General features: G+C 44.4%; 1 protein-coding gene across 1 annotated transcript; it reads left to right on the top strand.

Moving 5' to 3' along the window:
- The first annotated feature begins 1772 nt into the window (after positions 1-1772).
- Positions 1773-19862, top strand: LOC127571146 (alpha-1,4-N-acetylglucosaminyltransferase-like). Its single transcript, XM_052017234.1, has 4 exons — positions 1773-1817; positions 8103-8572; positions 13106-13158; positions 18809-19862. Exons 2-4 carry the CDS (start codon positions 8135-8137, stop codon positions 18852-18854), a joined length of 537 nt encoding a protein of 178 aa, XP_051873194.1. The 5' UTR covers positions 1773-1817; positions 8103-8134; the 3' UTR covers positions 18855-19862.
- The last annotated feature ends 1034 nt before the right edge of the window (positions 19863-20896 follow it).

Below are 20896 nucleotides of genomic sequence, written 5' to 3'. Positions count from 1 at the left end.
AAATGAGGTGATGTTCCTCCAGTTTGTGCTTGGAATTCTCCTGGCAGTGGAGGAGGCCGAGGACTGACATATCATAATAGTGTGGGAGGGGGAGTTGAAATGACTGGCAACGGGAAGAAGCAGGTCGCAGTTACAGACAGAGCGCAGGTGTTCTGCGAAACGGTCACCTAGTCTGCATTTGGTCTCACCAATACAGAGGAGGCCACACTTGGAGCTCTGAATGCAGTAGATGATATTAAGAGAGGTGCAGGTGAATCTCTGTCTCACCTGATAGGACTGTTTGGGTCCCTGGATGGAAATTATGGAAGTGATGTAGGGGCAGGTGTTGCACCTATGGTGGTGGAAACGGAAAGTTCCTGGGGTGGGAGCGGGGTGGGTGTGGGGGAGGAGTGAATGAGGGAGTCATGGAGAGCATGGTCCCTGCGAAAGGCAGAAAGGGGTGGGGAGGGGAAGATGTGCTTGTGGGTCCTGTTGGAGCTGGTGGAAGTGGTGGAGAATGATCTGTTGGATACGTAGGCTGGTGGGATGAATTGTGAGGACAAAGGGAACCCTATCCCAGTTGGGTCTGGGAGGGGAGGGGGTGAGAGCAGAGGCGCGGGAAATGGCAAGGATACGGGTGCGAGCTCTCTCGACCACAGTCGGGGGTAGCCCCAGTTAGAAAAGAAGTTGGACATCTCGGATGTCCTGGAGTGGAACGCCTCATCGTGGGAGCAGATGGGGCAGAGCCGGAGAAATTGAGAAAAAAGGATAGCGTCCTTGCAAGAGACAGCGTGGGAGGAGCTGTAATCCAGGTAGTTGTGGGCATCAGTGGGTTTGTAGATGATGTTGGTGGATACAGAATCTCCTGAGATGGAGACGGAAAGATTGAGGAAGGAGAGAAAGGGGTCAGAGATAGTCCAATTGAATGGGAGAGCTGGGTGACAATCAGTGGCGAAATTTATGAATCTGTCGAGTTCTGCACCAGGAGGTGGCACCAAAGCGGTTGTTGATATAGCAGAGAAAGAGTTGAGGGATGGGGCCGGAATAGGCTCGGAACAGAGACAGTTCAACGTAGCCAACGAAGAGACAGGCATAGCTGGGGCCCATACGACTGTCCATTGCTACACCCTTGGTCTGCAGAAAGTGAGAGGAATCAAAAGTGAAGTTGTTCAGGGTGAGGACAAGTTCAGCCAGGCGGAGGAGAGTGTTTAGTGGAAGGGGACTGGTTCTGTCTCTGGTCAAGAAAGAAGCGGAGAGCAGTGAGGCCGTCATGATGGGGAATGGAGGTATATAGGGAGTGGGCGTCCATGGTGCAGATGAGGTTGTGCATGCCGGAGAACTATAAGCTATGGAAGAGTTGGACAGCGTGTGATGTGTCACACGTGGGTGGGAAGGGATAACATTGGAGTACAACGTTGGTAAATTTGAGATGCCAAAAAATCCAAATTTAAAACTGAAAATACTGGAAATCCTCAGCAAGTCAGGCAACTTCCATGGAGAGAGAAACAGAGTTAGTGTTTGAAGTCAATGATCTTTCATCAGCATTTTCTCTTTTCACATCACCAATTCTCATGGAATGTTATTGACTGGAAATGTTGCTTCCAGACCTGCTGTTTATTTCCAACAGTTTTTTGTTATTTTATAAATTTACTTTCTTGTGATGGTCACTTTACGTGACTGCTCATTTTTACTTCATGCTTCCTTGTAGTATCACACCCAGGCACTTTGCAAATTATATCAAAGTTCATGAAATTAAGTAACTCCCATCTAGAACATCCAACCAGACTCGCAGAACAGACTCACAGAACAGACTCACAGACTCAGCCACATTGCTACAGGTGGGTAGCAATGATTTTTAACATCTTTCCTTTGTAATTATATTGTACTATCATATTATTTTGGGAAAATGTGTTCTATTTGTCATAACCTTGATTCCTTTTGATACCATCAACTAGAGAGTGAATACAAAACAAACATAGCTTTAATTTCGTTTCTCCAAGCATGTTTATCGTAAAAAGTACGAAAGAAATCATCATGATCAGTAACACTGAAACAACATGTAACAACAAGAGTAAACTAGAATAAAACTCATGTAACTTCATATCCTCGAATAGGTTTGGGACATTGTGAGTCTATTTAAAACTAATCTTGGAGATAGTTTACTCCCGCTCAATCAGTTGAGTGAGGCAGATCAGAAGTGGCTGTCACTGCAGCAAAGTGTCGTAAACTAGTCAGGGACAATAAGCAAGTGATGTCTCAGATAACTTAAGATAACTAAGGCTGCTTCTGATGTCCCTCACAGACAGAGTCACCTTCAAAGGCAAGGAGTTAGAAGAAAAGGAAGTTGTTTTTAAATTGTAACTTCCTTGGTCTCAGAACATTCCAAGTGATTACGAGCAATGGGCTGCTCTGAAGTGAAGTCACTGGTGGTTGTAGGGAAACAGAGTAAAGTTCCAAAAACAAACTCTGTCCTTGTAACTCATTAGTTGAGAGCACAAAGGACTGAGCTAAGGGTGACACTTGATTCAGCACCAACAACGGCTAAAGGTTGAGAAGTCTGACGGCAAAATGAATGTGAAACCTTTGCTGGGAAATAGTTTCTGTTTTCACTATTTTATATCCAGGCTGATCCAATTATATTCCCTTTGCTGAATTCTGCCTGTTCTCCATTTCGTGTCACAAATGGAACAGAAGTGATCACAGCATGAAATCACCACACTGAAACCAGTTTTGCCATTTGGTTTGCATTGCATCTGTAGATGGAACAACAGAGTAAATATTTCAGAACTAAGAACTGGTGGAAATCTGATATGTTTGAAATTGCGGTGAAGTAGAAGGGGTAAAAAGAACAAAGGAAATGTCTGTGGTTGGGTGGAGACAGAGAAACTGAACAACATGCATTGTGCCAGTGGTGAGGGCTTGTTAATTGCAATGGATCTGACTGGACGAGATGTAACTGGGAGGAAATATGTGAAGCTGGGAATGCACCACAAGTCTTGCAGCATCTGTGGAGAGAGAAAGGACAAACAAATGTTATAGGCTGATCACCATGAGGACTGGCCATTTCTGAAACAACGATGGAAAGGCTGAGGATCTGAAATTGTTGAGTTTACTGTTCAGTTGCAAGGGCTGAAATGTGACACATCAGAAAAGGAAACCATGCATACTCCTGATGTCTCCCTAATGCAGCATCTTCACCAGCAACAACACAACAGCTGCCCTGTCCCCTGCGTTCCATGTTTCCCTTCTTCCTTCAAAGTCGAGTTTATTGTCATGTGCACAAGTACATGTATGCACAGGTGCAATGAAAAATTTACTTGCAGCAGCATCACAGACACATAGCATCAGAAACACAGCATTCACAAGAAAAACGTAAATTAAACATAAATTATACACATATTTTACAATGCCCGATGTTAGTTTTATAAGTTTTTCTAACTAGTCGAGTGGGGGCTGGACTGCGCAGGCGCGGCGCAAGCAGCTTAAAAAGGAGATAAAAAAAAACTTCGGAGGACTTGGGCTTCGGTTCGGAGGACTTCAGAGCAGCTAAGTGTTTTCTCTGTTTTCACTTTTCTTAGGGTTTTTAAGTGTAAGGGTTAGTTTTTCTTAGGGTTTTTAATGTAAGGGTTAGATTTTTATAAGTTTTTTCTAACTAGTCGAGTGGGGGCTGGACTGCGCAGGTGCGGCGTGGGCAGCTTAAAAAAGGAAACAGCCTATAGAGCGGGCAGCATCGGAGCGGGCAGCGGAGTGAGAGCCAGCAGAGTGGTTAGGCTTTGGCTCAAGGGGCTTTGGCGTGAAGGGGCAAGGAGGGTAAGTAGCTGGTAAGTAGGTAAAGGAAAGGTTTACCTGTTGTCGACTATAGATTTGTAGGTGGGACTAACTAGGGAAAAAAGAAAGGTAGTCAGATGGAGGACATGGTCATATGCTGCAGATGTTTGATGTGGGAACTTGTGGACCTTGCTGTGGTCCAAGATGGCCACATCTGCAGTAAGTGCTTGAGGCTGGATGAACTTCAGATCAGAGTTGATGAACTGGAGTTGCAGCTACAAACAGTGCGCAGCATAAGGGAGGGAGAGAGTTATGTAGACACGGTCCATCAGGTGGCAGTCACCCCCCTTAGAGCAGGTACATCTGAGGTTCAGGAGGCAGACAGAATGATGACTGTCAGGGGAGGGAAGAGGAAGAAGAAGTCAGGCAGGCAGACAGAGCAGGGAACCCCGGAGGCTGTTCCCCTCAGTATCAGGTTTTCTGCCTTGGAAGCTGTTGAGGGGGATGACCTGCAGGGGCCTAGCTGCAGTTACTAGGTCGCTAGCACTGGGACTGGTACTGCTGCTCAGAAGGGAAGGGTGGGAAAGAGACATGCGGTAGTGATAGGGGATTCGATAGTCAGGGAAACAGACAGGAGGTTCTGTGGCAGTGAGCATGAATCCCAGATGATATGTTGCCTCCCAGGTGCCAGGGTCTGGGATGTCACTGATCGGGTCCGCAGGATTCTTGAGCGGGAGGGAGAGCAGCCAGAAGTTGTGGTCCATGTTGGCACCAACGACATAGGTAGGAAGGGGGATGAGGTCCTGAAGAGCGAGTTCAGGGAGCTAGGCAGAAGATTGAGGAACAGGACCTCAAGGGTAGCAATCTCGGGATTGCTGCCGGTGCCACGCGATAGTGAAGGCAGGAATAGGAAGAGGTGGCAGATAAATGCGTGGCTGAGAAGTTGGTGCAGGAGGGAAGGTTTTAGATTTCTGGATCATTGGGATCTCTTCTCGGGAAGGTGGGACCTGTACAAAGAGGACGGGTTACACCCGAACCAGAAGGGGGCCAATATCCTTGCGGCGAGATTTGCTAGGGTGGTTCGGGAGGGTTTAAACTAGTTTGTGAGGGGGAAGGGAACCGGAGGAGTAGGTCAGAGGAAGAAGGGGATGGGGAAAAGTTGGATCAAACAGGTAGAGAGGCTTTGGGGAAGGAGAAGCAGAATACAGGCTATAAAAGTAGTAAGGTAGATGGACTGAAGTGTGTTTACTTAAATGCAAGAAGTGTCAGGAATAAGGGGGATGAACTGAGGGCTTAGATAAGTATGGGGGACTATGATATCGTGGCTATTACTGAGACATGGCTGACGTCAGGACAGGAGTGGATATTGAATATTCCTGGTTTTTGTTGTTTTAAGAGGGATAGGGAAGGGGGGAGAAGAGGAGGAGGGGTGGCGATACTGGTCAGGGACACTGTTATGGCTGTGGAAAAGATGGATGTTGTAGAAGGATCATCTCTAGAGTCTCTATGGGTGGAATTAAGGAACAAGAAAGGAGCAGTTACTCTACTAGGAGTATTCTATAGGCCCCCCAGTAGCAGTAGAGATATAGAGGAGCAGATTGGCAGGCAGTGTTTGGAAAGAAGCAAAAATAACAGGGTTGTTATAGTGGGAGACTTCAACTTCCCAAATATAGACTGGAACCTGCTTAGTGCCAAAGGTTTAGGTGGGACGGAATTTGTTAAATGTGTCCAGGAGGGATTCCTGACGCAGTATGTTGACAGGCCGACTAGAGGGAATGCCATGTTAGATCTAGTTTTAGGAAATGAACTGGGACAGGTGAAGGATCTATTGGTGGGTGAGCATTTGGGGGACAGTGACCATTGCTCCATAACCTTTAAAATTGTCATGGACAGGGACAGGTGCAGAGAGGACAAGAGGATTTTTAATTGGGGAAGGGCGAAATATGAGGCTATAAGGAGAGAACTTGGGAGTGTAAATTGGGATGTCCTTTCTGAAGGAAAATGTACCATGGAGATGTGGTCGATGTTCAGGGATCTTATGCAGGATGTTAGGGATAAATATGTCCCGGTGAGGCAGAGAAGGAATGGCAGGGTGAAGGAACTGTGGGTAACGAGAAAGGTGGAACGACTTGTTAGGGAGAAGAAGGTAGCGTACATGAGGTATAAGCAGCGAGGTTCAGACAGGGCCCGTGAGGAATATAGGGTAGCGAGGAAGGAACTTAAGAAAGGGCTGAGGAGAGCTAGAAGGGGACATGAAAAGGCGTTGGCTAGTAGGGTTAAGAAAAATCCCAAGGCCTTTTTCAAGTACGTGAAAGGTAGGAGGATGGCTAGGGTAAAGATAGGTCCGATTAAAGACAAAGGCGGGAGAATGTGCCTGGAGGGCGGGAGTGGGAGAAGTTCTCAATGAGTACTTCTCTTCAGTATTCACCAAGGAGAGGGGTCTTGATGACGTAGAAGGGAGTGTTGGTAGCGGTAATATTCTCGAGATTGTAGATATCAAGAGAGAGGATGTGTTGAAGTTGTTAAATAATATTAAGACAGATAAATCTCCAGGGCCTGATGGGATTTTCCCCAGACTGCTTCGAGAGGCTAGGGAGGAGATTGTTGAACTGCTGGTAAGGATCTTTGAGTCCTCGTTGTCCACGGGGATGGTGGGTTGCGAATGTTGTCCCCTTTTTCAAAAAAGGTAATAGGGATAGTCCAGGGAATTATAGACCGGTGAGTCTCACATCTGTGGTGGGTAAGCTGTTAGAAATGATACTAAAGGATAGGATTTATGAACACCTAGAGAATCATGGACTGATTAGGGACAGCCAGCATGGCTTTGTGAAGGGAAGATCTTGCCTCACAAGCCTGATAGAGTTCTTTGAGGAAGTGACTAGGAAGATTGATGATGGTAGTGCGGTGGATGTGGTCTACATGGATTTTAGTAAGGTGTTTGATAAGGTTCCTCATGGTAGGCTTCTTCAGAAGGTCAGAGGCCAAGGGATCCAGGGAAGCTTGGCTGTGTGGATTAGGAATTGGCTTGCATGTAGAAAGCAGAGGGTTGTGGTGGAAGGTGTGCCCTTGGATTGGAGGGCAGTGACTAGTGGTGTCCCGCAGGGATCGGTTCTGGGACCCCTACTTTTTGTGATATTTATAGATGACTTAGATGAGGGGGTGGAAGGCTGGGTTAGTAAGTTTGCGGACGACACTAAGATCCGCGGTGTTGTGGATAGTGTGGAGGGCTGTCGGAGCTTACAGAGGGATATTGATAGGATGCAGAGCTGGGCTGACAAGTGTCAGATGGAGTTCAATCTGGAGAAGTGTGAGGTGGTACACTTTGGAAGGACAAACTCCAGGGCAGAGTACAGGGTAAACAGCAAGGTACTTGGCAGTGTGGAGGAGCAGAGGGATCTGAGGGTTAATATCCACAGTTCATTGAAAGTTGCCTCACAGGTGGAAAGAGCAGTTAAGAAGGCCAATGGGATGTTGGCTTTCATAAATTGCGGGATTGAGTTTAAGAGCCGCGAAGTGATGATGCAGCTTTACAAAACTCTAGTTAGGCCACACTTGGAGTACTGTGTTCAGTTCTGGTTGCCTCATTATAGGAAGGATGTGGAGGCGTTGGAGAGGGTGCAGAGGAGATTAACCAGGATACTGCCTGGATTAGAGCGTATTGAATATGAGGAGAGGCTTAAGGTGCTAGGGCTTTATTCACTGGAAAGGAGGAGGATGAGAGGAGACATGATAGAGGTATATAAAATATTGAGAGGAATAGATAGAGTAGACAGTCAGCGCCTCCTTCCCAGGGCACCAATGCTCAAGACGAGAGGGCATGGCTTTAAGGTTATGGGTGGGAGGTTCAGAGGAGATGTCAGGAGGAGATTTTTCACCCAGAGAGTGGTTGGTGCATGGAATGCACTGCCTGGGGTGGTGGTGGAGGCAGATACATTGAACAGGTTCAAGAGCTTGTTGGATAGGCATATTGAGGAATGTGAGATAGAGGGATATGCGGGAGGAAGGGGTTAGGTAGTGTGAAGGTGGTTTGATGGACGGCACAACATGGTGGGCCAAAGGGCCTGTTTTGTGCTGTATGGTTCTATGGTTCTATGGTTTAGTTGTGAGAAGATGGCATGGCCCGGATGGTGGGGATCTTTGTTGATAGATGTTGCCTTCTTGAGGCTGCGCATTGTGTGGATACTTTTGATGGTGGATAGGGATGTGCCTGTGATGTATCGGGCTGAGTCCACTGTTGTGCTGGTAAACACTAATACGTTGCCCTCAATGATGTGATTATTTTGTACTCCTTTTCTATAAAAATATTTTAACGAATAAGGTCAATGCTGAAAAAAACTTGCATCTTTGTTTCCCAGGAGCATTTGAGGAAATATCTCAGCTCCCCACCATGATCTCCATGCAGAAGGGATGTCTCCTTGTCTTAATATTTACAATTGCTGGCGTGATGTACAGATGCTGGGATTTGGACAGATATTATTACTTTCAAAGCTACGTCTTCGGAATATCCCAGGTGATAAACGATTCTGGTACAGATGTTTCTGATCCTGAAACACCAGACACCAAAGCCGGTATTATATTTGTGGAGTCGACTGACAATGTAGAGCCGACGCCGTTGATGGTATGCTCAGTGGAGTCTGCTGCTCGTCTAAACCCAGACAAACCAGTCTACTATTTCATGAAGGGGTTCAGTGGCAACTTGAGCCAGTATCCACAGCCTGAGTACAGAGGCATCCCTTTGCTCTCCTCAATGAAGAATGTTGTCATTCTACCCTTAAATCCCACTGAACTGTTTGAAGACACTCCATTAAAAGGCTGGTATCAAAAGGTAACCAGTAACAAGAAATGATTTCATTTAGTAAATTAGTTTGACTGAAATTAACTTTTTATAAATGGCACCATGAATGTCGTGTATCTGTGGAAATGATGTGAAGTGGAATATTTTTTACATTACCTGGTCAGAAGTACTGAGTGAAGTGAAAGTCTCAGCCACATGGACAAATATTTCTCACCGTTTTGTTTACTTTTCTTAAACCTGTGTGAAATTACTGAGGGCAGTTTACTGCAGGCTAAGTATTGGAGGCAGGGCAGACATGCTCATGGACACCAAGAAAGGAAGAGCGTTGATTATTGTGCTGCACAGAGCAAGGGGACAAAAATTAAAGTAACTTAAAAATTAAACTCAAAACTCTGGGTCTCAATTGCAGACTGAGCAGAGATGCTCTGTGTAACAGTCACCAAGACTGGTTTAGATTCTGAATGCATTGCACTAAAATTGGCAGAAATACAAGTAATGTGTTGTTTCACATGAAAGGAGTAATTGGGTACTTGGAGGATAGACAAAGGAGTTGTATAAGCAATGACTTCCCCTCTCGTATGACCAAAGTGCAGCAAGCAAGTTTCTCCTTTATATACATGCAAAGGTGCTGTGAGAAGGAAAATAAGTACTGGTGGTAATAGAAGGCAGAGGATGGTAATAGAGATAGATGAGAGAGGAAGGCAAAGTGTGGAACCAAATAAGGGAGGGATGGTAGGTAGATGGGAACCATGGGACGGAGCTGGAAGGTTGGGCAGAGCGATTGCAAATGGAATTCAATCCTGACAAGTGTGAGGTGATGCATTTCTGGTTGGGTAAACAAAGGTAGGACATATACAGTTAATGGTAGGGCCCTAGGTAGTGTTGATGAACAGAGGGACCTGGGGCTACAGTCCACAGATCCTAAAATTTGCAGAATGGATAGATAAGCTGGTGATAAAGTAATGCAGCATGGATAGAGAGCAGACCTTCTTAGTGACTTATGGAGCACGTGTCTGGAGTACTGTATGCCGTTCTTGTCACCACACTACAGAAAAGATGTGATTGTGCTGAAGATGGTACAGAGGAGATTCACAGAGATGATCACTGGGCTGGGCACAATGGGCTGAATAGTCTCCTTCTCTGCCATAACAATTCTACAATGTTATGACTGCTGAGAGATTGGACGTAGACGTGCGTATTCAGTTCTGTGTCTTTGAATTTCAGTGGTTTTGTGCCCCAGTGGTGAGAGTACAGTAATGCTACATAAAATTCACAGCTCATGTCATTTGAATTACCACTGTTGGTTACAATACATACCATGCACGCCAGACTTAGACAGGCCCTTTGGCCCACAGTGTTGTGCTGACATTTTATCCTGCTCTAAGATCTATCTAACCCTTCCCTCCCACATAGCCATCCACTTTTCTGTCATTCATGTGGCTGTCTAGGAGACTCTTAAATGTCCCTAATGTATGGGCCTCCACCACCTCAGCCGGCAGTACATTCCACGCACCCACCACATTCTGTGTAAAAAAATTACCTCTGATAGTCCCCCAGTACCTTCCTCCAATCACCTTAAGATTATGCCCCCTCCTGATAGCCATTTTTGCCCTGGCAAAATGTCTCTGACTGTCCACTCGATCTATGCGTCTTATCATCTTGTACACCTCCATCAGGTCACCTCTCATCCTCCTTCTCTCCAAAGAGAAAAGGTCTCGTTCACTCAACCTATCCTCATAAGACATGCTCTCCAATCCAGGCAGCAAACTGGTAAATTTCCTCTAAAGCTTCCATATCCTTCCTATAATGAGGTGACCAGAACTGAACACAATACTCCAAGTGTGGTCTAACCAGAGTATTATAGAGCTGCAACATTACCTTGCAGTTCTTGAACTCAATACCCCAACTAATGAAGGCCAACACACCACAGGCCTTGTTAACAACCTGATCAACCTGAGCGGTAACCTTGAGGATCTATGGACCTGGACCCCAAGATCACTCTAGTCCTCCACACTGCTAAGAGACCTGCCTTTAACCTTGTATTCTGCCTTCAAATTTGATCTTCTAAAGTGTATCACTTCACACTTTTCGGATTGAATTCCATCTGCCACTTCTCAGCCCAGCTCTGCATCCTATCAATGTCCTCTTGTAACCTACAGCAACCTTCCTCACTATCCACAACACCACCAACATTTGTGTCATCTGCAAACTTACTAACCCACCCTTCCACATCCTCATCCAAGTCATTTATAAAAATCACAAACAACAGGGGTCCGCAACAGATCCCTGCAGAACACCACTGGTCACCGAACTCCAGGCAGAATACACTCCATTTATATCATCCTCTGTCTTCTATGGGCGAGCCAAATCTGAATCCACACAGCCAAGTTTCCCTGGATCCAATGCTTCCTGAATTTCTGAATGAGACATCCATGAGGAACCTTATCAAATGTCGTATTAAAGTCCATGTACACTGCATCCACTTCTGTACCTTCATCAATGTACTTTGTCACATCCTCAAAGAATACAGTCAGGCATGTGAGGCATGACCTGCCCCTCACAAAGCCATGCTGCCTGTTCCTAATCAGCCTTTGCTTCTCCAAATACTCATAAATCCTGTCTCTAAGAATACTCCCCAGTAATTTGCCCAGCACTGAAGTAAGACTCACTGGCCTGTAATTCCCAGGGTTATCCCCACTCCCTTTCTTGAACAAAGGAACAACATTTGCCACCCTCCAATCATTTGGTGTTACTCCTGTGACCACAGAGGATGCAAGGCCAGTGAGGCCAAGGGCGCAGCAATCTCTTTCCTCGCTTCCCGTAATAACCCTGGATATATACCGTCCGGCCCCAGTGACTAATCTATCCCAATGTTTTTTAATAGTTCCAGCACTTAAAAGATATTTTGCCGTTGTGTTTTTTTCTGCCATCAGAAGTGTGTTGGAACCATCTCATTTGGAAAGTGGGGCTATAGTGAAGTGATGATGCTGCTCTCTGAGGATGAGGGATTCATTTTGAGCATCTGTGTCTTTAAGCCCAGTAGCAGTGGACTGAATGAGGGTGCTGTGATTATTGTTGTCACTGTTGGATGCGGAGGGAGGTGGAGGGATGCTGTGGAGTCACCTGGTCAATGGGAGAAACGTCCTATCATTTATTCGTTTGGGAGGGGAAGTTATTGCTTATCAGAGCTTTCTGTCTCCTCTTACATTGCATGACCTAGTTGTTGACTATGCGCCACATGCTGGGGCCCTGATAGAGATTTTTGCATCTTTGTTAGCCATAGATGAGATGAGAGATGACTGGAGTATGTTCCTTTGTTCAAGAAGGGCAGTGAATCATACATCAGTGGGAGGCCAGCTATTGAAAATGAATTTCAGGGGATCATGGTATATCTACACTTGGAGAGATTGGAATTGATTGGGATCATCAACAAGGCTTTGTAGATGGGAAATCCTATCTCATTAATTTTATCAGGCTTTTATTAAAGATAAACATATTGACAAGGCCAGTGCAGTACATTTTGTTTACATGGACTTTAGTAAGGCATTTGACAAAGTCCTACGTGGCAGACTGATCCAAGAGGTTCAAGCTCATGAGATGCAGGCAAGCTGGCAAAGTGGATTTAAATTTGGCTTTGTAATGGTAGACAGAGGTTGGTGGTGGAAGATTGTTTTTCTGATTGATAGTCTGTGAGAAGAATCAGTGCTGGGACCTTTGATTTTGTGACATACATTAATGACTTAGGGATGAATGTAGAAGGTACGATTAGTAAGTTTGCAGCTGATATGAAAATGGTATTGTAGATAGTGAGCAGGGTTGTGTAAAGCTACAGTGTGGTATGGATCAGCTAGAAAGTTGGGCGGAGATAAGATAAGATATCTTTATTAGTCACATGTTCATCGAAACACACAGTGAAATATATCTTTTGCGTCGAATTTGGGGTACAAATCCAAAAATCCCTAAAAGTTTACAAAATTTGGATGAGGCCACACCTGGAGTACTGTGTGCAATTCTGGTCACCACACTACAGGAAGGATGTGATTGTGCTGAAGAGGGTGCAGAGGAGATTCACCAGGCTGAATTGGAACTTTTCAGTCCAAGGAGAGATTGGATAGGCTGTTTGGTCACCCTGAAGTGGAGGATGGGTGAGCTGATGGAGTTATACAATATTATCAGGGAGATAGATTGAGGAGATAATAAAAGTCTCTTTCTCATTGTGTGGGTCCCTGAGACAGGAGGGCATAGGTACAAGGTTGGAGCGTGGTTGCAATCTGGAATGAGGAGGTCGTGGAGCCAGGAACTCTCACAATGTTTAAAAGGCATCTAGACAAGCTCTTGAATTGCCAATGTTTAGAAGACTATGGAGCTAATGCAGGTAACATGCATAGGGAAGGTTTAGAGGGATGTGTGCTAAATGCTGGCAAATGGGAATCAGCCAAGTAGGTACCTTGGTTCGAATAGTCTTTAGCTTTGGGAAGAGACACAAACACTGGAGAAGAAATATTTTGAAAGAATAGAAATTAAGATAATGAATTAAACTTTTCTTTGTCCATTATACCATAGGTAAATCCAGAAAAGGAAAGGTATTGGATCCACATACTTGCCGACGGCTGCAGGTTAGCATTGCTCTGGAAATATGGGGGCATCTACCTGGATTCTGACATAATATCATTGAGGTCTATGCCATTTGGTAACTTTACATGTGCAGCAACCACAGAAATGGTCAGTAATGGGGTAATAGGTTTTCATCACAAGCACCATCCATTTTTGTGGAATTGCATGGAAGATTTTGTGGCCCATTACATTGGAGATCTTTGGGCTCAACAAGGTCCTCGACTGATTACTCGTGTGCTGAAGAAATGGTGCAACATTGATAACCCAGGGGCCTTCATTGGCAAGGAATGCAATGGCATCTCTTTATGGATCACAAAACGGTTCTACCCAGTCCCATTTCCGGCTTGGGAAAGGTATTATGCTCACTGGCAAAAGGAGGATATCGATCAGGTCTTCTCAGCTACATATGGAGCTCATGTCTGGAATTACATGAATTCTGGCAAGAAAAAAAAAGTTGTTGCTGGAAGTGGATCATTAATTGAATACTTTTTCCAGTTGCATTGTCCAAATAGTTACAAAACTTTAATTCAATCCTAAAATGGTACAGACTGATTCAGGACCTGATAATGTACAATGAGTGACAAAATTCAATTGACAGATATTCCAAAACTACAGTATAAAAATAAATAAAACTCCTTTGAGCGTGTTTGCAAATCATCATGCGTTCACTTTTAGACTTCACTTTCTGACAACTGTTTCTCTAATCTGGATGCACTCCAATTCACTTGTGTAATCTCAACTGGAATCAAACACCAATTCTTGCCCTCAGGTTTGTGTGATGTATCTTGGTAGTGAGGGCCGTTGGCAGTGAACATGCAGGTGTTGTTCCACAGTCAACTCACTGTAGAACAGGAAAGCACCAGCATTTGACAGGCCTTTCAGTTGAAAATATGTTGTCAAAGGGAACCTTTGAGATAATCAAGGATCCTGTTCTGCTACACTTAGATTTGTCAAAATATTAATTGTTGCTGTATTTGGAAGCATGATCATTGTGCACTTGTGCTGACACAGTAAAGGACGGCCAATCATATAGGAAGATGCCCATGACCAATATGACATATTCTAGACAGAACACAAGGAAAAAAGAGATGACATAACAAATGAAATTGTTTGTAGTCTGAGAAATATATCGATGCTGAGGAAAAGCCTGATAAAACAGACATGACCTTTAACTTTGGGATGTGGGGAAATGATTGAAAAGGACGAGGAGCACAGAGTCAGAGAACTCACTGGCTTACAGCTCACTTCAAACTATTGCCAAGCTTGAGATATGATTGTCCATCAGTCGCTGTCACACAGAAGCTCTTGAGATCTTCGTTGGACAATAAAGAACAAAGTGTCCCTGATTTCCTGCCCCTGTTTTGTTTATGTGTGATTATTAAAAGTGAGAGTAAGATTGACAATCAGCTTCAGTCAGGCACCTCTCACAGGAAGAGTAACAGTTCATTAAATTGCAACAAATCTGAAACTTTTGCACATTACTGTAAATTTAAAAGAGGTAACATGGCATCTGGAAGGTTGTAATGGAAAATGGTGAAACCAAAATCAACAAATGAACTGATATTATTTTGAAGACATTCCAGTTATAGACTCCCCAACCGTGGGGAAAAGACTTTGGCTATTCATCTTATCTATGCCCCTGATGATTTGATAAACCTCTTTAAAGTCACCCCTCAAACTTCTATGCTGCAGCGAAAAAGGTCCCAGTCTATCCAGCCTCTAGCCTATCCAGCTATCTAGCCTGGATATGCTATTCAGGCCATAATATGGAACATTTCCAGAATGCTTCACAAGATCACAAGACAAGGGAGCAGAAGCAGGCCATTTGGCCCATCGAGTCTGCTCCAAGGAAAGGGAAATAGAAATGAGAAATGGGGAATGGGGAAGAGAAAAAAAAAACTATTCTAATCCCAATTTCCAGCCTTATCCCCATATCCCTTGATATCCTGACTATTTAGATATCTATCTATCTCCTCCTTGAATGCCCCCACTGATCTGGCCTCCACTGCTGTACGTGGCAAGGAGTTCCACAAATTCACCACCCTCTGGCTAAAGAAATTTTTCCTCATCTCTGTTTTGAAACTGTACCCTCTAATTCTAAGATTGTGCCCTCTGGTCCTGGACTCACCCACCAAGGGAAACAGCCTAGCCACATTTACTCTGTCCTTTCCTATCAATATTTTAAATGTCTCTATGAGGTCCCCTCTCATTCTTCTGTACTCCAGTGAGTAGAGTCCAAGAGCCGACAAACGCTCCTCATACGTAAGCCCTTTCATTCCTGGAATCATCCTCGTAAATCTCCTCTGAACCCTCTCCAACGTCAACACATCCTTCCTAAGATGTGGGGCCCAAAACTGCGCACAATATTCCAAATGAGGCCTCTCTTGTGCCCCGTAGAGCCTCATCAACACTTCCTTACTTTTATACACTATACCTCTCGAAATGAATGCCAACATAGCATTCGCTTTCTTTACCACCGATCCGACCTAGTGGTTAACCTTTAAGGTATCCTGCACGAGTACCCCCAAGTCCCTTTGTACTTCCGTGCTTTGGATTTTCTCTCCTCCTAGATAATAATCTGCCCGCTTATTTCTGCTTCCAAAGTGTACAACTGCACATTTCTCTACATTGAATCTCATCTGCCATTTCCTTGCCCATTCTCCTAAACTGTCTTGGTCCCTCTGCAACCTTCCTATCTCTTCAATACTCCCTGCTCCTCCCCCTATCTTGGTGTCATCCGCAAACTTAGCCACTAAACCATTTATTCCATCATCCAAATCGTTAATGTACAAGGTAAAAAGGAGCGGTCCCAACACCGACCCCTGCGGCACACCACTAGTAACCAGTAACCAACCAGAACGAGATCCTTTTATTTCCACTCTTTGCTTCCTGTCAACCAGCCAATGCTCCACCCATTCTGTTATCCTACCCGTAATTCCATGACCTCTCATCTTATTAATCAGTCTCTTGTGAGGCACCTTATCAAAGGCCTTTTGAAAGTCTAAATACACAACATCTACCACCTCTCCCTTATCCACCCTACCTGTGATTTCTTCAAAAAACTCGAATAGGTTGGTCAGGCAGGATCTTCCCTTCACAAAACCATATTGGTTAGGACCTATCTTGCCTTGCCCCTCTAGGTATTCCGTAACCCCATCCTTGAGGATAGATTCCAATAACTTTCCCACCACTGACGTCAGACTAATAGGTCTGTAATTTCCTTTATGCTGCCTCCCACCTTTCTTATACAACGGAACTACATTTGCGACCCTCCAGTCCTCCGGAACCACGCCGGAATCTATCGATTTCTGGAAAATTATCGCCAATGCCTCCGCTATCTCTAAAGCCACCTCCTTCAGAACCCGGGGATGCACCTCATCCGGTCCGGGAGACTTATCAGTCTTTAGCCCATTTAGTTTTCCTAGCACCTTCTCCCTAGTAATCTTAACTGAACTCAATTCCATTTCATGAGACTCCTGACTAACCAGCACATTGCTGATGTCCTCCACGGGGAAGACCGATGTAAAATATTCATTCAATTCCTCTGGCATCTCTCTATCATCCATTATAATGGCTCCTGCACCGTTATCAATTGGTCCTATATCAACCCGTGTCTCTCTTTTACACCTTATGTATTTGAAAAAACTCTTAGTATCCTTTCGAATGTTATCCGCCAACTTCCTTTCATAATTCATCTTTTCTTTCCTAATGACCTTCTTAGTTTCTCTCTGCAGGTTTTTAAAAGCTTCCCAGTCTTCTGTTTTCCCACTAATTTTTGCTTCTTTGTACGCCGCCCCTTTTGCTTTTGTTTTAGCTTTCACCTCTCTCGTTATCCACATTTGTGCCTTTTTTCCATTCAAAACCTTTTTTCTTGGAATATATCTATCCTACAATTTCCTTATTTCCTGTAGAAATTCCTTCCATTTCTCCTCTGCCGTCCCTCCAACCAGCTTACTCTTCCAATCAATTAGGGCCAACTCCTCTCTCATACCCTTGTAATTTCCTTTGTTCCACTGCAATATCGATACACCAGTTATCAGCTTTTCCTTCTCAAACTTGAAACTGAACTCAATCATATTGTGAACGCTGGTTCCCAATGGTTCCTTTATCTTTAGTTCCCTAATCACCTCCGGTTCATTACACAGCACCCAATCCAAAACAGCCGATCCCCTGGTGGGCTCATCAACAAGTTGCTCTAGAAAAACGTCCCTTAGACATTCCACAAACTCCCTCTCCTGAGTACTACCGCCATTCTGGATTTCCCAGTCCACCTTCATGTTAAAATCCCCCATAATTATCTTCACATTGTCACTCTGGCATGCTTTTTCTACCTCAAACTGCAACTTATCGTCCACTTGCTGACTGCTATTTGGGGGCCTATATATGACTGCTACTATTGTCCTTTTACCCTTGCTATTTCTTAGCTCCACCCACAAGGATTCCACCTCCTCTGACCCAATATCCTTCCTTTCTATTGATTTTATATCACTACTAACCATCATGGCCACACCTCCCCCTCTGCCTACCCGCCTATCCTTCCTATACACTGTGTACCCCTGGACATTCAGTTCCCAATCACATCCATCATAAAGCCATGACTCGGTGATTGCCACAATGTCGTATTTATTAACCTGTAGTTGTGCCACTAGGTCATCTACTTTATTCCTAATGCTACATGCATTTAAATATAGTACGTTTAGTCTGGTATCTGCTATTAATTTTGTTGTACTTCTATTGTTCAGCAGATTATCCTGGCTTTCCACCTGTCTATCCTTCTTACCTTCTTCACTACATACTACCGTAGACATGTTCCTATATACCTCATCCCCTATCCTAACATTCTGTATCCCAACATCCTGACCTAAATGCTTGTCCGGATTGCCACTGGCACTCTCATTTTTATTCATTCTTCTATATCTTTCTTTTTTTTTCTCTTTCTTTCTTGAACCTTGAACATTGTTTTTCGTTAAATGGTACAAAATGAGCATGATTTTACTGGGCGTCAGCCAGAAACATCTTGCATTGGGAAATAGTGAAAAAACAAGTTTGAGAAAGGGCCCTGAGTAGGGAGAACACATTTCAGCTGTGCTGAACCTTGGGTGTTATTGCTAATCATATGTAATAATGAGCGGTAGCAACGACACGTCATGAAAGAATTCACGACACGTGTCATGAAAGAATTATTTGACATATGACAGAAAAACCATAGTTGACTCCAAACAAAGGATAGAAAATTGCCTTCGGCGACCTGTTGAAACTTGCTGATGTTCCAGGGAACCTTCTTCCTACCAAGACAAGTTTATTGTCATTTGCACAAGTACATGTATGCACAGGTGCAATGAAAAATTTACTTGCAGCAGCAACACAGACACACAGCATCAGATACACAGCATTCACAAGAAGAACATAAATTAAACATAAATTACACAAACTTTGCAATGTCCAGTTTTAGTTGAGAGAGGATGGCATGGCCCGGATGGTGGGGATTTTTGATGATAGATATTGCCTTCTTGAGGCTGCGCACTGTGTGGATACTTTTGATGGTGGACAGGGATGTGCCTGTGATTTACTGGGCTGAGTCCATGACTGTGCTGGTAAACACTAATTTGTGGCCCTCAATGATGTGATTATTTTGTACTCCGTTCTATACAGGGAGCCGGAACATTTTGTGCATAAGTGGGAGCTGTGGAACAGTTAAGATAAAGCACGGCCAATGCACTGACAAGGAGCAAAGTCCAACATTAGGCGTGAATGCATGAGGAACTCTGAATGAAATTGAGACACAAGAGAGACCGCAGATGCTGGAATATTGAATTTTCCAATATCAGGGAACACACACTCCCTGTGCTTCTTTCTCTCTCCTTCTGGTTCTCACCCCAACCCTGTCCTCCGCTCCCCCACCCCCCAACACCTGTCACATAGCCCCACTTGGTTCCATCTGCATATCACGCACCCACACACACACCTTCTGTTTCTGCTGACTCCTTCCCCAATGTGCTCCATCTGCCCATCACCCCTCCCTTATCTGGTTCCACGTATCACCTTCCTTACCTGTCAGTTTCCAGCATCTGCAGCCTCTTGTGTTTCCACATCACCTGTCAGACTCTGTCTCCAGCTCCACCCTCCCTTCCCTTTAACTGGCTCCATCTGCCCCTCTTCCTCTCTCCTTATCTGTCTCGACCTATCACCCACCAGACACTGAATCCCAGCTCCACTCTTCCTCCTCCCCCACTTGGCTCCATCTGCCCATCATCTCCCTCTTCACCTGGTTCCACCAATCGCCTGCCTCAACCTTCCCTCTAAACCCTTTATACTGGCTACCTCCCTCTCAGTCCTGATGCAGGGTCATGACCTAAAATGCCGACTGTCCTTTTGTCTTCATAGATGCTCCTGAAACCTGTTGAGTTCCTCTCGCAGTCTGTTTTTGCTCTAAATGAAATTGTTGCCTTAATATTACAGGAGGATGGTCAGAGAAACTTGTTTTGTGAAGTGGTTGAATACAGGTACGGAGTAGGTTGGGGACACAAGAGAATGCAGATACTGGAATCTGGAGCAAGAAACATACTGCTGGAAGAACTCAGTGGGCCAGGCAGCATCTGTGGAGAGATCTGCCTCCACCGCCTCCTTTCACAGCATGTTCCAGAACCACTGTCTGTGTCAAAATTTTTCCCTCAAATCCCCTTCAAAACTCCAATCTCTCCCCTGAAATCTATGCCCTCTTGTTTTTGAAACCTCCACCATGCAAAAAATATTCTGACTCTTCCCTATTATAATTTTATATATCTCTCTCAGGTCACCCTTCAGCCTCCTTCACTCCAGAGGAAACAGACCCTCTCAGTCCCATCTCTGTTACAACTGATATGATACAATCCAGGCAACAGCCTGATGAATCTGCTCTGCATTCTCTCCAGTGCAACCACATCCATCCTGTAGTCTGGCAACCTGAACTGCACAAGGTACTCCAAGTTCAGATAAATGAGTGTTTTGTTAAGTTGGAACATAATGTCTCAACATTTATCTTCTATGTTCCAACCTATGCAGGCAAGCATGGCATATGTCTTCTTCACCACTCTATTGACCTGTGTTACCACTTATAATTTTATATAATTGCCAATGTCCTGTCCAATTTTCCAAGTGATCTATATCCTGTTGTAGACTTATCAACTTATCTCACCATCCACAAAAATTGTGTGTTGCTCTATCCTCTGAACTAATCCATAACATAATATGTTAACAGTATTGGATCCAATTCACTCATTGAGAGAACAATTTAACACTTGACAAACTTTGCCATTTCTAGGTCACATGCTGACCTCCCTCATTTGCCAAATGAATGTTGCAAGTAATATACACAGAATAAAATAATGACAATCAAAAATCTAAGACTTTTCAGTCTATATCTTAAATTGTATTGAGCCTAAAGATGAATATGACAAACTATTACCTTTTCTGAGCCTTCAACAGACCACAAAATGTCTGGAGATCTTTGCCTCGGGCTCTCAGTACCTCAGGCAGTGGTTAGGTTATGAACATAAGTAAAGTCACAAAATTCTCCATGTGAAAGTAATTACTTAACTATTGCTAACTACATCATTTCTGACAGACTTAATATCAATCTACAGGTCCTCCCCAGGTTGCAAACGCCCACTATATGTACATCACACATATATGAATGAGCCTTTTGGAGACCAGCAGGATGGATTTGCCGGCTGCTGTGGGGCTGCAGATATCTTCTGCCGT

This window comes from Pristis pectinata, chromosome 6 (genome assembly GCF_009764475.1).
Source record: "Pristis pectinata isolate sPriPec2 chromosome 6, sPriPec2.1.pri, whole genome shotgun sequence".
NCBI lineage: Eukaryota > Metazoa > Chordata > Chondrichthyes > Rhinopristiformes > Pristidae > Pristis > Pristis pectinata.
The sequence above is the reverse complement of the archived record's forward strand: the minus strand, read 5'-3'. Positions and strand labels throughout refer to the sequence as shown.

What these genes read in the sequence shown, in the direction of transcription:
- LOC127571146 (XM_052017234.1), top strand. Translation starts at nt 8,135, where the DNA reads ATGATCTCCATGCAGAAGGGATGTCTCCTTGTCTTAATATTTACAATT. An exon ending in TAAAAGGCTGGTATCAAAAG is followed by an intron (nt 8,573 to 13,105) that starts GTAACCAGTAAC and finishes ATTATACCATAG; the next exon opens with GTAAATCCAGAAAAGGAAAG. An exon ending in ATACTTGCCGACGGCTGCAG is followed by an intron (nt 13,159 to 18,808) that starts GTTAGCATTGCT and finishes CGTTCTATACAG; the next exon opens with GGAGCCGGAACATTTTGTGC.